This window comes from Anopheles coluzzii, chromosome 2, assembly GCF_943734685.1.
Source record: "Anopheles coluzzii chromosome 2, AcolN3, whole genome shotgun sequence".
Lineage (NCBI taxonomy): Eukaryota > Metazoa > Arthropoda > Insecta > Diptera > Culicidae > Anopheles > Anopheles coluzzii.
In genome coordinates, this window is record NC_064670.1 from 22792303 (window position 1) to 22810765 (window position 18463).

Consider the following 18463-nt stretch of genomic DNA (forward strand, 5'->3'; position numbering starts at 1 on the left):
TCATGGGGTTTTCTTCACACGCACTAGCGAAACGTTAATTGCACTTTCAATAATAGTATCCCATGAGTCAATAGACAAAATTTGACTCTATCAGTCGAACTCTAACCGTGATCGCCACATCAGTGAAGCTACTTCGTTCAGAAGCGTGCGCGATCAAAGAAGCGTCTAAAACCCCGTAGCGTCTAAAACGAAACTCGGTGTGGAAGTCTGTGGACGTCGTATAAGCCTGATGGGGTACTTATAAAATCTTGATACTATTAGCCAACAATCAGGGCATCGAAAGCAAGCTCAATTTCGAATGGTCGACCACCCTGAGTGACTTGAGGTTCCAAAGGAAGCGAAGGCCGTTGGAAAAATGTCGCTACTTCGCTGCGTTCGCTTACCCGGGAGGTCGCTGCACAGTGAAATAGTACATGGGGAACATTAACAAACATATCAGGAAGCAGAAATCGCGTCCTCTGGCTTCATAGTAATGGTAAGTAATGACGCCAAAACTCAACGCGATCATTTTGGGCGAATTTCGGCGGAATTTCGATGTGACACCCTAGTCCGCAAACCGGTCCAACCCATATTCCTGCAGCGTCCCGTCGAAATTTTCTGGGCCAACATGATTCATAAGCTCTAACTTCAACAATTTTGTCGCGAAAACTGAGGAGAAATTAATAAAATTCGGAAATGGGAGGAATTGATCATGCAAACATGGGTGCACGCATGTCTTCGTCCGCCATGGCGAAAATTCCGAATAACTGACGAAAGGCACTTCGCAGTCAAGGTCGAAGATTAATTTTTTGCAAGTAAGTTTGAATGTCAAAGGAGTGAAGTTGTTGCGGACCTTACAAAGGATGTTAAAGGAAAGAAAAATATTATTTATTTTGTCTACAGACAGCAGAAAAAAGTCCTTTTTTAATGCAAACGTTAAGCTAAAGTAAAGCCTTGTGGATGGGGAATTTGTTTTTTATCAAAGCACAAATTTATTATTCCGTTTTTTGCCAACTGGTACAGGGGATCTTAACAAATGTTTCTTTGTGTTTAGTTTTCTCCTTGCTATATCCACAATTGCACTCGATCTTTTCTTTTTTATTACTACCGAAAAAGGTACTCCCCCTGTTATTGAATTGCAAATTCTCAAAAATACACGGAATTTCACTTCACAAAACGACAACTGTGTCCACCTTTCTACAGTTTTGTTTTTTTTTCAGCGTGAGTTTTTGCATGTACACAAAATTGACTTATTTAATATCACTCTCGTTTATGATCGCAGCAAATAACAACACTCTGGTGTGTTAGTGCCGCCTCTGCTCGTTCTGCTGCTCACTCTTCTCCGCATCGCTCTCACCCCGCTTGAATTCTCGCCGTTTCGTTGCGTTTGGGGGCGGGGGGGAGGGGGGGATTATTGCCGTTCCTCAGCGTTCCTAGAGAGACATGTGTTTTGATCCATTCCTATCGCTACCTCCCAAAAGTCCTGATTGTCCTTGTGCGTGTGCACAACTCACATCGCTTCAGTCAGACGGACTGCAGATGACTAATGACTAGATCAAAATCTCATTTTTCTTGTATGCAAAGGATCGGTACAGAAATCTTGGGCACCACTGACACACATAATCACTGTGTTGGCATGCTGTTTTTCCCCGCCTTTCCCTACAGCAGAATATCCAAACCAAACACCAACAGAGAGCGAGAGACGTACGACGCACGGCGATAGAGAGAGAGAGCGAGAGCCTTAATAGCTAAGGGAACAGGGGAAACGGGTAGGGTTAATATGAGTACGGGGGGTTTGGTTTTGTATAATACAGCATCGCTTAAGTACAATTCACAACATACTGGCCGGACTGTGCCGGTATATGCGGTTGGTTAGTATCAAAATAAGTAGCTTGAGCGTGGGCGCCATCAGCCTTAAAATAACGATTGCGCCAACGCAATCGGGCCGGTTGAAGCCGTTTCAGCTAGCTAAACAGAAAATACCACGCTAACGTACGACGACGCACGACATCCCCGTTCTGTGCGCCACTAAAGCTAATGATTTGAAGGCAGGAAAAAAAAGCACCGAACCGGCGCCGAAACCCTCGGCCGCATCACCGGGCTCATTCACATTCCGTCAAATCTTCCCAATCCTCCTTCACCCGCTCGGACAGCTCGATCCGGAAGGAGAGGACGGCGTGCTTGAGCAGATCGTGGCACATCGGCGTGAGCGGATTGTGCCGCAGGTCGACCAGCTCGAGCGAGTCGGACGCAATGATCTCGTCCCGGTCGATGTCGATGATGGCATTGTTGTTGGCCTTCAGTTCGCGCAGCTTGGGCATCTTGAACACGACGGCGGGCAGTGTGATGAAGGAGTTGTGCGAAATGTCCAGCATCTCCAGCGAGTGCAGATCGGCCAGCTCGTCCGGTAGCCGGGCCATCTGGTTGTGGGACAGGTTGAGATCTGGTTGGAGAGGAAAGCGAGGAAAGCAGTACAGTGTTAAAACGGGGGGTCAATTTGTGCGACGGGGAGGGGGGATTTCTTACCTGTGATGAGGCTAAACTTGACGGCGAATTTTGGCGATATCTTTGTGATAACGTTGCTGCTCAAATCGCACGTCTTCAGCTCGGTATGTCTCATCAGATGGTACACGGCATCGGGCACCTGGATCAGCTCGCACTCCGAGAGATCTGCAAGAAAGTAGAGAACGAGAAGGGTGATCGTTAGAGACAAATCTTTTCAAAGCAACACCCTTCTTAAATACATTTGGCTTAAGATAAAATCTTACTTAAATGTTTAGTTTCTAGTGCCTCTTCGCACCGTGTCACAACTTTTGCTACAAACGAAGCCATCGATGTTCTAAGAGCAACTCCACTTTTTTCTATAAATGTCACTGTATCGGCTTCAGCTGGTGGTGGTTTAGCAAAAACCGGGGATTTCCAATGATTAGTGGAAGAAAGTGAAGCTAAAAATAGGACTGACTTCACCACCCACCACCGGTCTAATTCGGTGCTGATTCTTTACCCACGATGATGCAATTCTTCAATGACAAGTGCACGAAGTTGCGTGCAGAAAGCGCTTAACGTACTTCTGATAACATTGCACAACTTTTGTTATTATATTTGGATTATTTTAACGCTAAATAATAGTCAAAAAAGTGAAAATAAATGGGAATTGGCAAGCAAAATAATTTTCCCGAGCAAGGTTTGTTTACGTTTCATCAGCTGGTTTTGACACATAAACAAATGCGCAAGCTGTCAAAAGAGCGAGAAACGCTTCAAGGTATATGATAGCGGGTTGAGGAGCTCACTTTGGATTGTGAATGAAGCGTTTGTGCGTTTTGAACTGAAAATGTTGTGAGATATGCTCCATTTTTCGTTATTTTGCTGTAAAATGCTGTGCTAGGGCTGTTATTAAAGAATTTACCTTTTTTCTACATACTTCAGATACTCTGATGATAGGTTGGTCGAGGAAATCAAGCCGTTTGTCTACAAATTCGACATGGAAGCGCATCAAGCATTTCCGTATGAATGTTTCAACCCCCGGCAACGGCTTATCAACCCCTCATGCTGACCTACATAAAGCCACCCTCCTGGCACATGCGCCACCGGGACTGATCTAGCCCAATATAATAGACGGAAGTAATGCTGGTTCATGCGCACGATCCTAAACAAAGCGACGATAGGCACATGTTCGTTCACAGCTCAGTGCGTTCAACCTTAACCGAACGGATTCTAAACCACATTCAACTCCCACGGCGTGTTATCATCTGTGCCCCTCTTCCACCCTTTGCGCGGGCTACCGATATCACATGTTCACGGTACCAGTCGATTGGCGCGTAATTAACAAGGGTACTTGTTTACACCAGACTAGACGGAGTCTTTGTCGCAACATCTTAACTGTTGCGCTCGAGCAAAGACCACCGCCGCCGCCGCTGCCGCCACCACTCGAGAGGGACAGTGCACGATGCGAACTAATGCGATACTCATCGTGATAACGTAATATTGCGTGCTTTCTTCCATCCCAATCCCCGGGTGGCGCATTGAGCTGCGCACGCCGCGTAACATTGCTTCAATCATCAATGGCGCATCATTTGGATCCGGTTACAAAGAAAATCGGCTTGTGGGGGGTCCACAAACAAGACGATACTCAAATAATCATTTCGTAAAAAAAACACACTTTTCCACGCGATACCGAAATAACGATCCGTCGTCGTGGGCCACCTCGATGCCGACTGCGGTTATAAAGCGCACAACCACACTCGGAAGTGGCCAGTGTGGATTGAGGCAAGCGGCATGCGGGGCACCGGAAAAGTGGCAATCAAAACATAACAAAAAAGCGGCATCGCGCACCACCACCAAACAGGATGTACCGGCGGCATCCATCATCCGCGCGCGCGCGCGCGCTTGTTCCACCGAAATTGATCGCTTCGACTCATGCACGGCATGAGTGCTAATGTTCCGTATGCATTGTTGTGGCGCGTTACATCACCACGTGTGTGAGAAGCTACCAAATGCTCCACGTGCACGTGCTTGAATGCGAATGCGGTCGATATGTAGCGTTACCTGCGCCAGTAACGCACACGCGCGCCCCCGTGCGCATTGCGCAGCGCGTTCGAATGCATGACCGCTGGATAGCTGCATTGTTCCCGCTGGCGGTGAAAATAAACTGCGGAAAACTGTACAGCAAACGCGCGTATGTGTGTGTGTGGACGGGAGTACAAAATACGTCAGTGGAAAATCCAATTTTCTAGAAGATGCGTCAAAAAGACGGGGAGGCGTTAAGTCGATCGCCGTCGAGTTGGCTTTTCCGCAAGTGCGCAATCCGATCGGTTGGTCACCGGAAAAAATCATAAATCACGCTACGAGAATGTACTACCCTTCCCCCCGGGGGGGGGGGGGGGTGTGAGATGAACGCAAGAACGTCAACAACAGCGTCCACTGACAGACGGCTAGACGGAACGGGAACACCATGCGCCAGAACATTTCCCAAGCGACTGCCAGTGGGGATGGGGAAGGGGGAAGAATTTTCCGAACTCAATGCCAAACCCCCCCGCCCGTGCCGGTGTGGACAAAGAAACGGACGAGTCCCGGATCGAGTTTATTTACACAGCACACACTGCAACAACGAGGGGCGAACGGTTTTGCTTCCCATTACGGTTTAAGCAAGCAAGCGCTAAAACGCAAATTGGCAGACCTTGAAGCAGGGTGCTTCTGCGTAAAATGTAGTTTATTGCATCCCTTTTTTCCCTCCCGGGGTAATTTTCCTTACGGTTATATTTGCACAAAGACGACGACATTCACTTGCGTTGGTGGGAGTGTGTGCGTCTGTTTGATGTGAGCCAGCAATGGTTGTGAAAGCGCCAGCAGCAGTACGAATGGGAAAACAAAGTCCCCCAAAATCGATCAACGATGGACAAGGAAAAGTGCAACCGGGAAATTGTGTTGTTTTGTGTGTACATTTATTAATTTCTTGCAGTGTGACGCGTGACCTGCATATTGTGTGGTGGTGGTGGTGTTGCAATTCGTGCCGTGATCGTGATCGCGCTTTTGCTTGGTTGCTTGGAGTGTTTGGAGAGCAGCACGCGCCCTTTACTGCCCCAGCGCTCTGCACTGCAAATGGAGCGTACAATTTACTTATGAAAGCATGCGGTAACGCTTAGTGCCTTTGCCCGTTTTGTAAAAGCTAGGAAAACATTATCCTCCAGCGACGAGCAGCGAACGGTTCGACTGTTTCTTCCCCCCCCCCCCCTCGCTCGTTTAATTATGCTGTATGAAGATATGAACGATCATAAGCATGAGCAGAGCCGCCTAAAAGTGTTAACGCCATTATCGCACACCATCTTGGCAAAGGACGTCGGCGGCGCTAATTCCACCAGACATTTAAATTTACCGTCTCAATCAACATGGCGGGGGAAAGTGATTTCAACAACGGATCGGCGAACCACGCCGCGAACCAGCGTTGATGTTGATCTAATCGCACCGAAATGGCCAAAATCGCGATAGCAGCAGCGTGCAGCGAAAACGCCTTGACCGTTTGACACACCGTGAGAGGACATCACGCATCGCAGCAGTGCACCGAGTGATGCTTGCGGTTGATTAGACTGATTAATAGCGAGAAATAGAAACTAGCATTTGTACGGGATCGGCTTGGAGGTAAATGATCACGGAAGACCTCTTTAAGATGGCGAACGCAAATGGAGACGATCCGCGATCAGATAACGCACTGTGGACGGCACCGGGGAGGCTTAAGATTGACCAAACAATTCACGTTTTGTGGCATCGGTGAATAATTATGGACATTCACCAGAAGGGGGGAAGGGGGGGAGGCACACACACGACATTGTATGTACGGGGGATCACGTTTGTTGAGCTTTCTTCGCGGGGTTAAAGTCATTGCGCATGAAGGGCGCATGCAAGATGGGCTCGCAGCCAATGAATTGCTATTGATTAATGATGTTAAAATCAAATTTGTTGCGTAGAAAATTTAGTTTGAAGTAAATTAGATACTCACAAGGTTTTCCAAATCAGATTCGAATGTGCATATAATTATTCGCCATCTATAAGATGATTTTCAACAGCTGTCATACATTCCATTTGCATCACAATAAAGTTTCAGCATCACTTACACATGAGTTGCAACACATCACATAGATTTGTCAAACTCTATCTAGATTGAGACGTGATGAAAATCATGTGGAAGAACTGATAAATTATTGTGATGCAAATACAACATTTGACAGCTGTTGAAAAACATCTCGCAAGCAATGGAAAATGTTGTTGACAGTTTAAATTGACTCGGAAAACCTTGTATGATGGATCTGAATTAAATAGCACTACAGGGGTGTTCCAAGTAAGTAAACGAATGTTAACGTTGTTATTAACCGCGTGTAAGTTGTTAATCCACATCAATCTGATGTTTGATTTCCATCATTATTATTTTCGATTTCTTAAGCATGATTGTCAACACGATTAAAGCTGGATTGAGTTCGACAGTTCTTTGTGACGTGTTGAAAATCATGAGTAAAAACTGAAATTTCATAATGAAGCAAATAAACCAGCTCTGACAGCTGTTGAAAAACACCTTCGAGGCGGTAAATAATTATGACCACATTCGAAAGTGACTTGGAAAACCCTGTATTAGGATGCAAATACTACATTTGGCAGCTGTTGAAATACATCTTGCAAGCAATCAAAAATGTTATAGACATTGCAAATTGACTAGGAAACCCTGTAATCCTGAACTTCAAATTAGATTTCCAATATGTAGGCAATACAACGCATGAAACAATTTATTACCCCCCAAGTATTGCCTTCAGCAAGAGAAATAGCGCATGATTAAAAGTGTAACTTAGCACTTGTACCAAACCTATTAATTGGTTTACGATTTGCAGAGTTCCCATTGCACCACGGCAAGCCTGAAAAATAGTTGAGCTTTCCAACATTGTTGCAGCTTTACTGTTACTCATATCCTCTCTGTTATAAAAAAAACAACAACACTCAACATTGCAGTGCAAAAGCAATCACTTTCCTAATCATTATACGACGCCCGAAACGAATCAAAGAAAATAGCATCAATAACAACAATAATTGACACTGCCGGGAGAAAAAGAAGGAAACTGCCCGGTGCGGGCGCATCTTAAGTGAAACCACTTTCAACTGCACCAAAACGTCTTACTAAGTAGTTTAAGGTCAGACAGAGTGATTCGGTATGACCCTCTCTCCCCCTCCCGCACAACACACTATTACCACAGATGGTGTGGAAAGAAACGCAAAAAAGTCCCACTCACGAACCCTTTTATCATTCGACCGACCAGCGGCGGCAGCGTGGAAAACTGGGCCACTTGGTTAAACTTCACCGGAGCGAATGGTGGGATGGTGGTGGTGGTGCATGGCGTGTTTTTCCTTTTGTTTTGATGCTTTTACTTTCTCGCTCTAGCGGGGGTGATGCAATCGGAAAAGCAGCGCTGGCTGGCCAGGTTTTTCGCCGCCGCTAGCGCTACGCTTAAGTCACCTTATTCAACCGTTGGATTTTTCGGCCATGCCAGCAAGCGCGAATGAGGATGGTTGTGCGCGCAAATGTGGCTCAAGCCGGCTGGTGCTAAAGTAAGTCAATAAATAAATAAAAAAATGGAGCTTTGAGTGAAATAAAACAGAAAAAAAGGCAGAAAGTGGCCGTTCGTCGCCTGCCCTGGCTGTGCGAAACCATTGCCAAATGGGGTTCAAAAGGGCATTATGCAAGGGGCTGGGTGCTGGTCTGTGTGCATGTGTGCATTGAGTCCCTTCGCCGCATCGGCCTGCATGAGCATCGAAACAATCGAACACAGAATATGATGGGTGGGGACGGGTGGAAAGCATTAAATCATTGCCACATCGTTCCCATATCGTTCGTGTTTGCCCAAGCTCGGGTCTCGGATCGGGTGGGATGGCGTGCCCGTGTTTTAGCAAAGCGCGGCAGTGGAGGAATTGCTTCTTGCTGAAGCATTAATTTGTTAAACAGCGCGATTGAGGATAATTTAATTTACAATTATCGCACATTCATTATTTCTTTTATTGCCACTTTTCTATCTCTTTTTCTCTCTCTCTACCGAATGTAGGTGAAATGGCGCACCATTTGCCGTCGAATGACAGACAGCTCGCACAAATCTACCCAGTGGTAACACATTGAGCTGAATCGATCGTATCGAACGGTGGATTGCGCGTTACGTGACAAAAGGGAATTCAGAAAATTTGTAGGAAATCGCATAAGGTGGCGCACACCAAGATTCGATTCCGTTCATTAGATTATAGATAGTTTGCAATAATTGAGCTCGATCGGTACAGTTACAGCACAGCGTTTGCACGCGTTACACTGCCCGGTAAAGACATTAAATTAATACATCATGTAAATGTGCAAAACAAAACAAAAAAAGAACCAAATATTATTCAACCAAAGTTCGATGCAAGAAAGAACAGGTGCACCTGCTGGAGAGGATGGCCAGGGCCGCCGGCGGGACTCATCATCATAAATCATCACCGAAACCGCATTGAGCCACTAAATCACTCGTGACTCGTCGCTCGCGGCTTTGATCCCGTAAAAGGGGAAAAGCGGGGGGTGAATCCACTGCACTGCCACTCCACTGCAAAGCCACGGGCCGAGATGTCTTAATCGGCGTAGACATGTGTCATGCCCTGGGACATGAGCACTGTACACTTTATGAGTTTGTATCCCTTTTGTGCGCTTTCTCTCCCCCCCAAAGGGCAGTAAGACTTTATAGTGAGGGGGAGATATGGGAGGGATTTATGCATGGGAGAGATATGAATTATGAGTTGTCCGCATGATCACGACTTTTGCGACACATCTCCAAACGGGCGCGGACGGACACGTCTTCTCACTAGTACCGGACACATTAGCATACCCTCCATTACCTGTCTGTGTCTCTGCGCGCGTCCGTCCGTGTGTGTCCGTGTGTTTATGGGGTTGGCTTTACCTTAAAAGGGCTAATTCTTACTGTGGGGCGACTACTGGCGCTTCAGCACAGCCCGGCCGCACAGCCCACAAACAGATCAACGATCACAACCCGGCTGACCTCGCTCTCGAGCGGGGCAAAAGCAGGAAGCCGGTCCGGAGCGTTTCGAGACTTCGTCGCCGTCGTTTCAAAGAAGAGGAAGGCGCCTGTGCTTTTTTTTTGCTCTCTCTCTTCCTCTCCCGTCGTTCCTTTTCTTACGCTGAAGGTAAAGGAGCCCGAGCCCGGCAGGCATTAACAGTAGCGTACGTGTAGGGTGTGCGCGCAAGCACGAACACCACACGCCACACACGGCAAAGTGTTTTGATTGTGTTGTGCATTATGCAAGCCCAAAAACGGGAGAAAAAAGGCACAGAAAACCGAATAGTGTGTTGTTTGTAAATAAACAAAACCATTTGGCTGACCCGCCGGATGGAGGAAGATCGAATAAAACATAAAGAAAGGAAAGAAAAACCGAAACGAGCAACTGAAGCGCAGATTGTTCCTATCACGTTAGTGCGTTATTATATCAGCGTGCTGTTACATCAAGCGCATTTACAATCACACTCACACATAAATACGTGTAAAGTTTGCGGTCCAAAATACAGTCCAGCGTCCAGTGAACGACTTGACCCAGTTATGCTAATATGTCTTTACACCCCTGAAAACGCGATCGTGCAGCATAACAAACACAGACACCGCAGCATCACCGCACGACACAGAAGACAGAAAGGCGCGAAGCGACACGTTTGCGACCGGGAATGTTTGTGGCCGGATTCGCCGGACTTAATGCACAATGGCTGTCCAACGCTGGCACCGGAAAGTGATCGTGTGCTATTTTTTTCTATTCGGCTTCGGGAAGATAATTTTAGGTCAAACGAGAAAAGCCCGACACGAGACGGTGTCACCCTTCGCACGCTGGTGATTCATTGCGGATTCGTCCACTCCACACTTCACGTGCTGCTGCTGCTGCTCTCTTGGCTGCAAGCTGCAAGACGATCGAGGCAGAGGTGCAGGAGAGATTGAGCTGGTGGGGCTTGCACGGGGGTTTGTTGTGAATTTCACTTTCATTTTCATCGCGATCGCGGCGCCGAAAAAAAAGCAGACGGGCGGCCACTACGGGTCGAAGGAAAAGCGAAAGCGGAAGCTGTTTTTGGGTTTGCTGGTTTTATCTTGGCACACAGTTGGCCATTTGATTACAATTTAATTACCACCGCATTACGACACGCTTGGTAAGGGAAACGAGATGTGCAAAATAAATTCCACCCCGTGATGGAGGAGTTCGATGGGAATCAATTTTCCCAACACCCGCTCACGAGGGAATACAGCTTAAAAGCCGTACACACTTCAACGATTTCGATCGAACACGGCGCGCTCGATGCTCATCATGACGATTAGTGTGCGTTTACTGCACCATAAAAACCCCGCCCTCCATCACCCCTCCGTCCGTGGTGCTTAAGTTAATTCACTTACAGTCCAGCGACCGTAAAAGCTGTCCAATCCGTTCGCTCGCTCAACACGCGGTGGCACCGGTGCGCGCACGACGTGACGTGAAGATCACCAATTTAAAGTCCAACCCCAGTAACCTCGAAACTTTTGAAACGTTTGCACCTGTCTCTCTCTCTCTTCTTCTCTTCGCTTCTGACACTTTGACGGAAAACTGGACGACTTTTGGAGGTCCGAAAGAGGCGGCGAAAATGCTGACTGTTGTTCAGCTGGTTGGGAAATGTGGTGGTTCGGCTTAGCTAATCCAACACACACACACACACGGTGCAGTAGTACCGGTGGAGATGGTTGAATGAACGCGAGACAGAAAGAACAATCACCACCACCACCGCCACCACCAAGAGATCCCACCACCCTTCCTGTGTGTGTCTTTGGAACCAAAGGCACAATGCGCAACCGCAGGCTGTTTTGGATGGCCGTGCGCAACGCAACGAACTACGCAACGGCGCCTGGCGCACGCGGGCTAGCTTTGGGTGCTATCAGCGGCGGTTTGAGGCGGCTGAGCCTACTTTGACGAAATGAGGACCGACTTGCTTGGCATATTGGCATACCCTCCTCCTGGTGCTGAACGGCTTTTGTGACGTTTTGGGACAAATTATTGTGACTATTGTGAAAAGTATCTCCAAATATAATATTGTATAACAGTTGCTAACACAAAATACAAGAAACAGACGGTTTCATGATATCTGGAGTGTCCTAATGCTCATATGGATCTACGAGATCCAGTCCAACTGGACATGAATGCTTCTGAGGGAGGGTTCGCTCCAAACCAAAAGATCACCTCCAAGATTGTTCGGTGTAATGCACATAACATGTTAGTAATAAGATACTACTTTGAAGCCAAACTCATTCAATGGATCAGCTTCAAATAAATCTTCAAAGTTCCGAAGATATCTAGGACGTAAATGGATTTAAATCCCATGTTACCAACAGTACAATGGACTTGTTGGATCATTAGTTCAGAAATACATCAACCAAAGCTCAATTGGTTGATGCATCTGCAAGGACCAAGAATCTTCATCAAAGATTCCTAATTAATGCACACTATTTCCCAGTTCTTCCTCGAATGATCATCACTCCACTTGGCTTAGGAGCGAACTACATTCCAAGTCTTGTTTAATGCACCACAATGTCAACACTGCCTCCAATCAAATCCCAAACCAACCAAATATCTTCACCCAATCACCAACTCCACTTACCCAGATTGTTGTTCTCCTTCGCATCGTCACACCGCTCCACGACCCGGATGATGCCGCGGCCCGCCACCTTCGGGAAGTTAATCGTGGCGCCCATCTGCGTCAACCGCTCGACGATGTGGTCCGCATGGTTGTTGTTGTTGTTGCCTCCATTTCCCCCACCGTTGTTGTTGTTGTTGTTGTTGTTATTCTGCTGATCATCACCGTTCGCTTCGGTGTTGGTAATATCATTACCGAAATGCGTTGGGGGCCTCATCTTTGGAGTAGAGAGATGCTGCGAGGTGGTAAAGCTTGCACTTGATTTTGTTAAGGGAAAAGCAAAAGCACTAATTTCGCACAGTTCACACAGCAGCCCAAAAAGCTTGTATTTGTCTCTTCGCTTATTATCGCTCCTTCTCAGATCAACTCAGAGCAGAAGAATCACTGCAGATGCACTTTGTTGCCGTTTGGAGCACTGTTTGGCAACTGCACTTTGTAATATTCAATCGAAGACGCTCGCAGTTACACGCTTTAGAAAGGAGCCCACACCAAGCGACGTTTGCGCTCTGCTTTGACGACACGCTAGCTCTGGTGCTCTTTGTCGCGAAGAAGTGGCAAGGGTGTTAGGGTATAGTAAGTATAGTTGCAGGCACTGCACAAACCGATATGTGCACCGTTCCACCGTCCGAACGCGAATGATTGCTGCTCTCCGAGCGAACCACGGCCACGGCGATCCGCGTCAAGCGATGGGGCGAAAAACCGCGCAATTCAACCCCCCACTCTCGTGGTACCTCCGCGGATCCGTCCGCACCGTATGACCGCCGGTCGGACACACGCTAACGACCGCGTGTGTGGTTGTGTGTGTGTGTAGTGCGATGGGATGGGTTGTATGGGTGTTGAAAAGGGTTCGCGTGCTGCTGCATGCTGCTACTGCCGCCGCCAGCGTTGGACGCGTTTAAATGTCCGCGTTGCTTTGTCATGATGGTTGCCGCACCTGTGCCCTCCCTCCCCAGGGGAGAAGAGCCCCGCAAACTGTCGATTAATAATCCCCGCCCGAGATTAGTACAAGTATGCACAATAACACAAGATGACTGACTGTTGCTTTCTTCTCCAAATTTACACTCCAAAAAGACAAAGGAAAAACAGAGCGGACAACAAAGTCTTCCCATGTCCTGTTGTTTCCGCATGCTAACCGGGGGGTTGGTCGGGTTATTTGCGACAGTTTGGACAGGATGGAAAGTCGTGTTTCCTCCCTTTTTCGCTCCATACGCGTTCTAGAGGAAGTTTACCTTTTTTTTGTTGTTGGAAGCTGTTTGGGGTGAAAACTGTTGTTGTTGTTGGCGATATTGCAAACACTGCCATGAGACGAGATGAGGGAAAACTGCGCACTGGTACATTGGGGGGGATGGAAAATTTTGCACCACATTCGTGAACGGCGTGCAACGCAATTGAAAATCCATTGCAGATGTAGCACAATGTTTCGAGTGTTTTTGGAATTATCCCTTTTTTGCGCTGGATTACAATCTTAATGTAAAGTATAACAAATTTAATCATTTATACTTGAGAACAATGAACAAAATATAGTTAACTTATAACCTAGTAAAAATAAAATAATAATATAACTAAATAAAGCAATACATAAATAACTTAATATTGAATATCAGAGGTTCAGTAAATAATATAAATTTATAATAATAATAATAATAATAATAATAATAATAATAATAATAATAATAATAATAATAATAATAATAATAATAATAATAATAATAATAATAATAATAATTATAATTATAATAATTATAATAATAATTTTAATAATAATAATAATAATGAATAATAATAGAATAATATTACAACCAATTGAATATAGTTAAAATTTAAAGTAAAGACAGTAATAAAAAGATCCATTTTAATAGTAAAATTTAAATATGTATTAAGCACAAAAATACAACACAATAAAAAAGGCTATAAAAATAAAAATTAGCACACGACATCATTTAAGGAAAAGGGCACATCAAATGAAATAAAGACAAAACCCAACCTCAAAAACAAGGACGCCCTCGTCACGGCCAGCTGCCCATCCGGGTTCATTTTCCCGGTTTTGTTTTGCTTTCCTCTCGCGACGAAGGAAAATAAGAACGACCCTTTGTGTGAGTGTGTGTGTGTGTGTGTGTGTGTGAGTGCTTCGTTCTCGATTTCCTCTCGCCAGTGTTTGCGTTCCAGTGCATGTCTCATTTCCCCCCCCCCCTCCACTCCCCCTCCCCCCCCCTCCTTCCAACAACAAACTAATTGCGCGGTGGAAAACCGGTGTGGAAATATCCGTCGCAATCTTCGTCAGCCGTCGTCGTCGTCGTCGTTGTTGTCGTTTGCTGCCGGGGAAAAACAACGCCAAAGGGAGCAGCGCACGCTGCCGATGCGCACGCGCCAAATGACGGAAGTTGTGTGCAGCTGAGCTGCGCTCAAGCCGATCAGCTGAGAGCAGAGGCGTAGCGAACGCGCACGCATTGCCCGCCGACGACCAGTGCACGGGCGCGCAAGAGAGATGGAACGAAAACAAAAGCGAAGCACACAACAACGCCAACCGCTCGGTCGCTTGCTTGGATGACGTATTGGGAAAGGGAGAGCGGATTGGCTGGTGCGTTGCTTCGCGTTGATCTTTGTTTGCTTCTCGGGAGCTAAGAGGGGGCTGCTGTCGCGCAATGCCCGCTCGTGCTGCGATGGTGTGGGGTTGAAGGGTGCAGTATAGTAATTAGTGTTTTTGTGTGTTAGTGATCTGATAAGTGACATATAGATGAGGTGGGAAGGGGGTGATTGAGAGGTTTTTGTTTGATGCAGTGTATGATTCGCGGGGGTTTCCTACGCAGACGGGGCTGGTTGGGGGTGATTGTTTGTCCCTTTAACATGGGTTCGGGGGGAGGGCGGTTGATAAGCAAGTGGGTTAAGCATGTGTGCGTGTCTGAATGTCACGGAACTGAGGGCGATAGACGGTGCATCAAAGTTCAAGACACTCCAACGAGTGGAACAATTGATGAAGTAAGAATTAGCTCAATGGCGTTGTTTCTTTCTTTAGGATTTGTTTGTGAAGAACGTTATGGGTTCGATATTAAATGGATGCACTTTATGTAATTCAAGTTTTCAGTTATTATTGTTTATATATTAGCATTTTTACTTTAAATTTGTATGTGTTTTTCAATAATTTTCTAAAAAACAAATGTTTTAATAAATTTAGATAAAATCAAATTGTGTTAAAATCGTATTATTTTCTTAATTCATGTAAAAATTATAAGGAAAAAGGTGTAAAGGCCGGGCTACATTGATCGTACTCTCTGGTGTAATTTTGATTTTCACTAGCGCATCTAGCGGCGGCTGGTGGAAGCTTTTTTTGGTCGTCGGGGGAATGGTCGTGTTGGATCTCAAAATTTATTAGTTTTTACACCGTTTTTTATGCGAAAACGGCTGAAATACTTGCACAATATGTTTGTCTATCAATTACAAAGCTTTTCCAGTCCAGTTAAAGTAAAAAACATAGAAAAATAACATATTTTCTGGAGCGGCTCCACATTGTTTATCAAAATGCTTCGGTCAGCCGCCGCCAGGTGCGCTAGTGAAAATCAAAATTACACCAGAGAGTACGATCAATGTAGCCCGGCCTTAATGTATAAAACATTGTTTTGTAAAATCCTTCTCCAATAATTCAACTTGCAATTCCTGCTCTTATTCACTTCATGATGTTTACTATTAACGAATAAAACACCACATGGCCTTTGTTCCAACAAAGTTCCAGTCACCGACAGGGCAACCCGCATGGGAAAATCACCCATCATCGCCCATTTCCTTCTTTCCTCACACCTGAAACAGCCAGACAGTTCCTAGTTGTGAACCGCATTGAACTGTAAAAATACCTTGAATTTTAGTCTCACTTCAGCTTGGAATAGCATCCCTTATGTATCCCCTCTATCTATGTCACCCTCTCACTCCGTCTCTGTCTCATCCATCATAATCTTTCTCCCGGTGTGGAAGTGGCGCTTTCCTTGAACCTTCGGCCACAACCGCGTGTTGGAGGTTTCAGGAAAAATGGTTCCAATTTTATTCCCCTATTTGCTGTCGGGGAAGTCAGGTTTTAGCGCTCTTTGTCTGCTCAGGTCTTGTCGCCGCAGTCTTTCAAGGTAAGTCATTGCGTCGTCCTACACTCCCCAGGGGAGCGGGTTTTGGACGTTTCTGTACACCCCAGATGTCAAGGATGATGATCGTTGTGTTTTTGATGAAGAAAAGGCACATTTTCTTTGTGCGGCAGGAGGCGTTGTTTCGCGCATTGCAGTGCGCTTTTCCTGACTTCAAAGAATTGTGGAGTTTGTTAAGGCCGGGCTACATTGATCGTACTCTCTGGTGTAATTTCAATTTTCACTAGCGCATCTGGCGGCGGCTGGTGGAAGCTTTTTTTGGTCGTCGAGGGAATGGTCGTACCGGATCTCAAATTTAAGTTGTTTTTTCCTCGTTTTTTTATGCGAAAACGGCTGAAATACATGCACAACATATTTATCTATCAATTGCACAGCTTTTCCAGTCCAGTCAAAGTGAAAACCATGGAATAATAACGTATTTTCTGAAGCGACTCCAAATTGTTTGGCAAAATGCTTCAGTCAGCCGCCGCCAGATGCGCTAGTGAAAATCAAAATTACACTTGCGAGTACGATCAATGTAGCCCGGCCTTTAGTGGTTGAAGGCTAAACATTTTCCACCATTTTCTCACCTTTGTATTTATTACTTTCCAATATATTCAACCTGAACTGAACTGAACTGAAAAAAAACAATCAAACCACACATTCGTTGTGGTCTATTTGCGCCCCGATCCCATAATCACGCGCGCAGTGGTACCGGGTGTGGGTCAGCAAGACACGGCCGATGTCTTCGCCAGCGTAACGATTGCCACCAGCGTTACGTTCTCTCCATCAAACACTTCACTGCCACTGCCGCCCCCCAAAACGCACCAAATATTACACCTCAAACGGCGTGTGTCTCTGCCGTGTGTGTGTGTGTGCCTATTACGCCTTCTTTTTTTCGAGGCGGCTGATTAATTCGCCCAAACAGCCCACCACTAGTGGCCAGCGTGCGCATGAACTACACTACACAGCTACTCTGCTCCATATTAAGGGCGCTGTGGCACACACATGTGGCGTGCCGGTTGTGGCCGGGTCGCATGGACACTGGAAGGATCGCGTACCTGTCGTGCCCGCTCGTTTTGGGAAAGTGCCCGCTCGGGTATCGAGAATGTCCAGGAGAAGGTTTCGTTATGCCATGAATGCGGATAACGGACGGAAGCACACAGCAACGATCGCAAAACCGAAAAACACTGCAAAACCATGCAACCACATGCGCCCCAGGCCGGCACTCGAGCACACCGGTTACGCGTTTGCTTTGGGACTGCAATCGGTAGAATGGTGGTGAATGGTTAAGTTTAGACGGTGGTTTGTGAGTGTGTGTTATGTGGGAAGCCTTTCGAACGCAAAAGGAATATTAATACAAAATACAGGGAGATTTCCAGGGGTTGTAATAGTTGTTGGACACTTCCTTGACTCTTTCTTATGGGATAATAATTACATAGGATTGAAATTGGACTTTATGGTACCCTTTTCGAGTAGGCTCCATGGAAATTCCTATTGGATTTGTCCTACAAGGGTGCTATAGAGTCCAATTCCTATTACATTAAGTTCATTTCACGTTCAAGAAAGAGTCAATAAATGAGAACGCTTCGTAAACCCTGTAAAGCTCCAACACCACCCTGTCATCATCTTGTGTTTCACTGTTGGGGCTTTTACACTAAATGTCCGCTTTGTTTTGTTTTGTTTTGTTTTTTTTTTTGTATAAGTATTTTGCTTTTTTTATTTTCAAATTTTCCTAATGCGCCGGGTTGTAATGTTGCTATACTTGTCTTGTTTGGTTGCTTTTGGTTGTGTCCAGTAGTCCCTCAATGTCCAGTCAGCGCACTCGAGGTAGCCCTGGAGCCCACAGCAAAAGACATACCAAAACGAAAATCGATCGTACGCACAATCCAGCACGTCAGACACAACCGATCAGTGGCTCATCAGTGGCAAGCGCACCGCAACCTTCTATCGATTACTTGCGCTTTCTCTCGGCAGTAAATAAATAAACAGTACAGATACACCCAAACCTCGCGTGTGCTGGGGCAAAACGATCAATTCATAAGTGTGATGTGTTCTAGTTATTATATATCGTAGTAGAGTGCTAAAAAGTGTACTCTTGCAATAGTATGTTCACTTCTTCCATGCTGCTGCGAGTGTTTGTGGGTCGATGGAAAAACAACTGTTAACAATTAGA

At 46.0% G+C, this 18463-nt stretch overlaps 1 protein-coding gene across 2 annotated transcripts; it reads right to left on the reverse strand.

Annotated features, from left to right (window-relative positions):
• Positions 1 to 947: 947 nt before the first annotated feature.
• On the reverse strand, positions 948 to 13032 carry LOC120950179 (leucine-rich repeat-containing protein 20). 2 transcript variants are annotated; one of them, XM_049605522.1, is made up of 4 exons: positions 2954 to 3165; positions 2748 to 2867; positions 2506 to 2649; positions 948 to 2422 (listed from the first exon to the last, which is right to left on the reverse strand). In XM_049605522.1, exons 2-4 carry the CDS (start codon positions 2809 to 2811, stop codon positions 2082 to 2084), a joined length of 549 nt encoding a protein of 182 aa, XP_049461479.1. In that variant the 5' UTR covers positions 2812 to 2867; positions 2954 to 3165; the 3' UTR covers positions 948 to 2081. The 2 variants fall into 2 exon arrangements, with proteins under 2 accessions (XP_049461479.1, XP_040223927.2); XM_040367993.2 differs by lacking the exons at positions 2748 to 2867; positions 2954 to 3165 and adding an exon at positions 12149 to 13032.
• Between the last annotated feature and the right edge of the window lie 5431 nt (positions 13033 to 18463).

Bases quoted from the DNA above. Each gene is read 5' to 3' on its own strand.
- LOC120950179 (XM_040367993.2), bottom strand. From the start codon at position 12,401: ATGAGGCCCCCAACGCATTTCGGTAATGATATTACCAACACCGAAGCG. The intron at 2,650-12,148 runs GTAAGTGGAGTT...ACTTTCTTGCAG, and splicing joins GAAGGAGAACAACAATCTGG to ATCTCTCGGAGTGCGAGCTG. The intron at 2,423-2,505 runs GTAAGAAATCCC...CTCTCCAACCAG, and splicing joins CAAGTTTAGCCTCATCACAG to ATCTCAACCTGTCCCACAAC.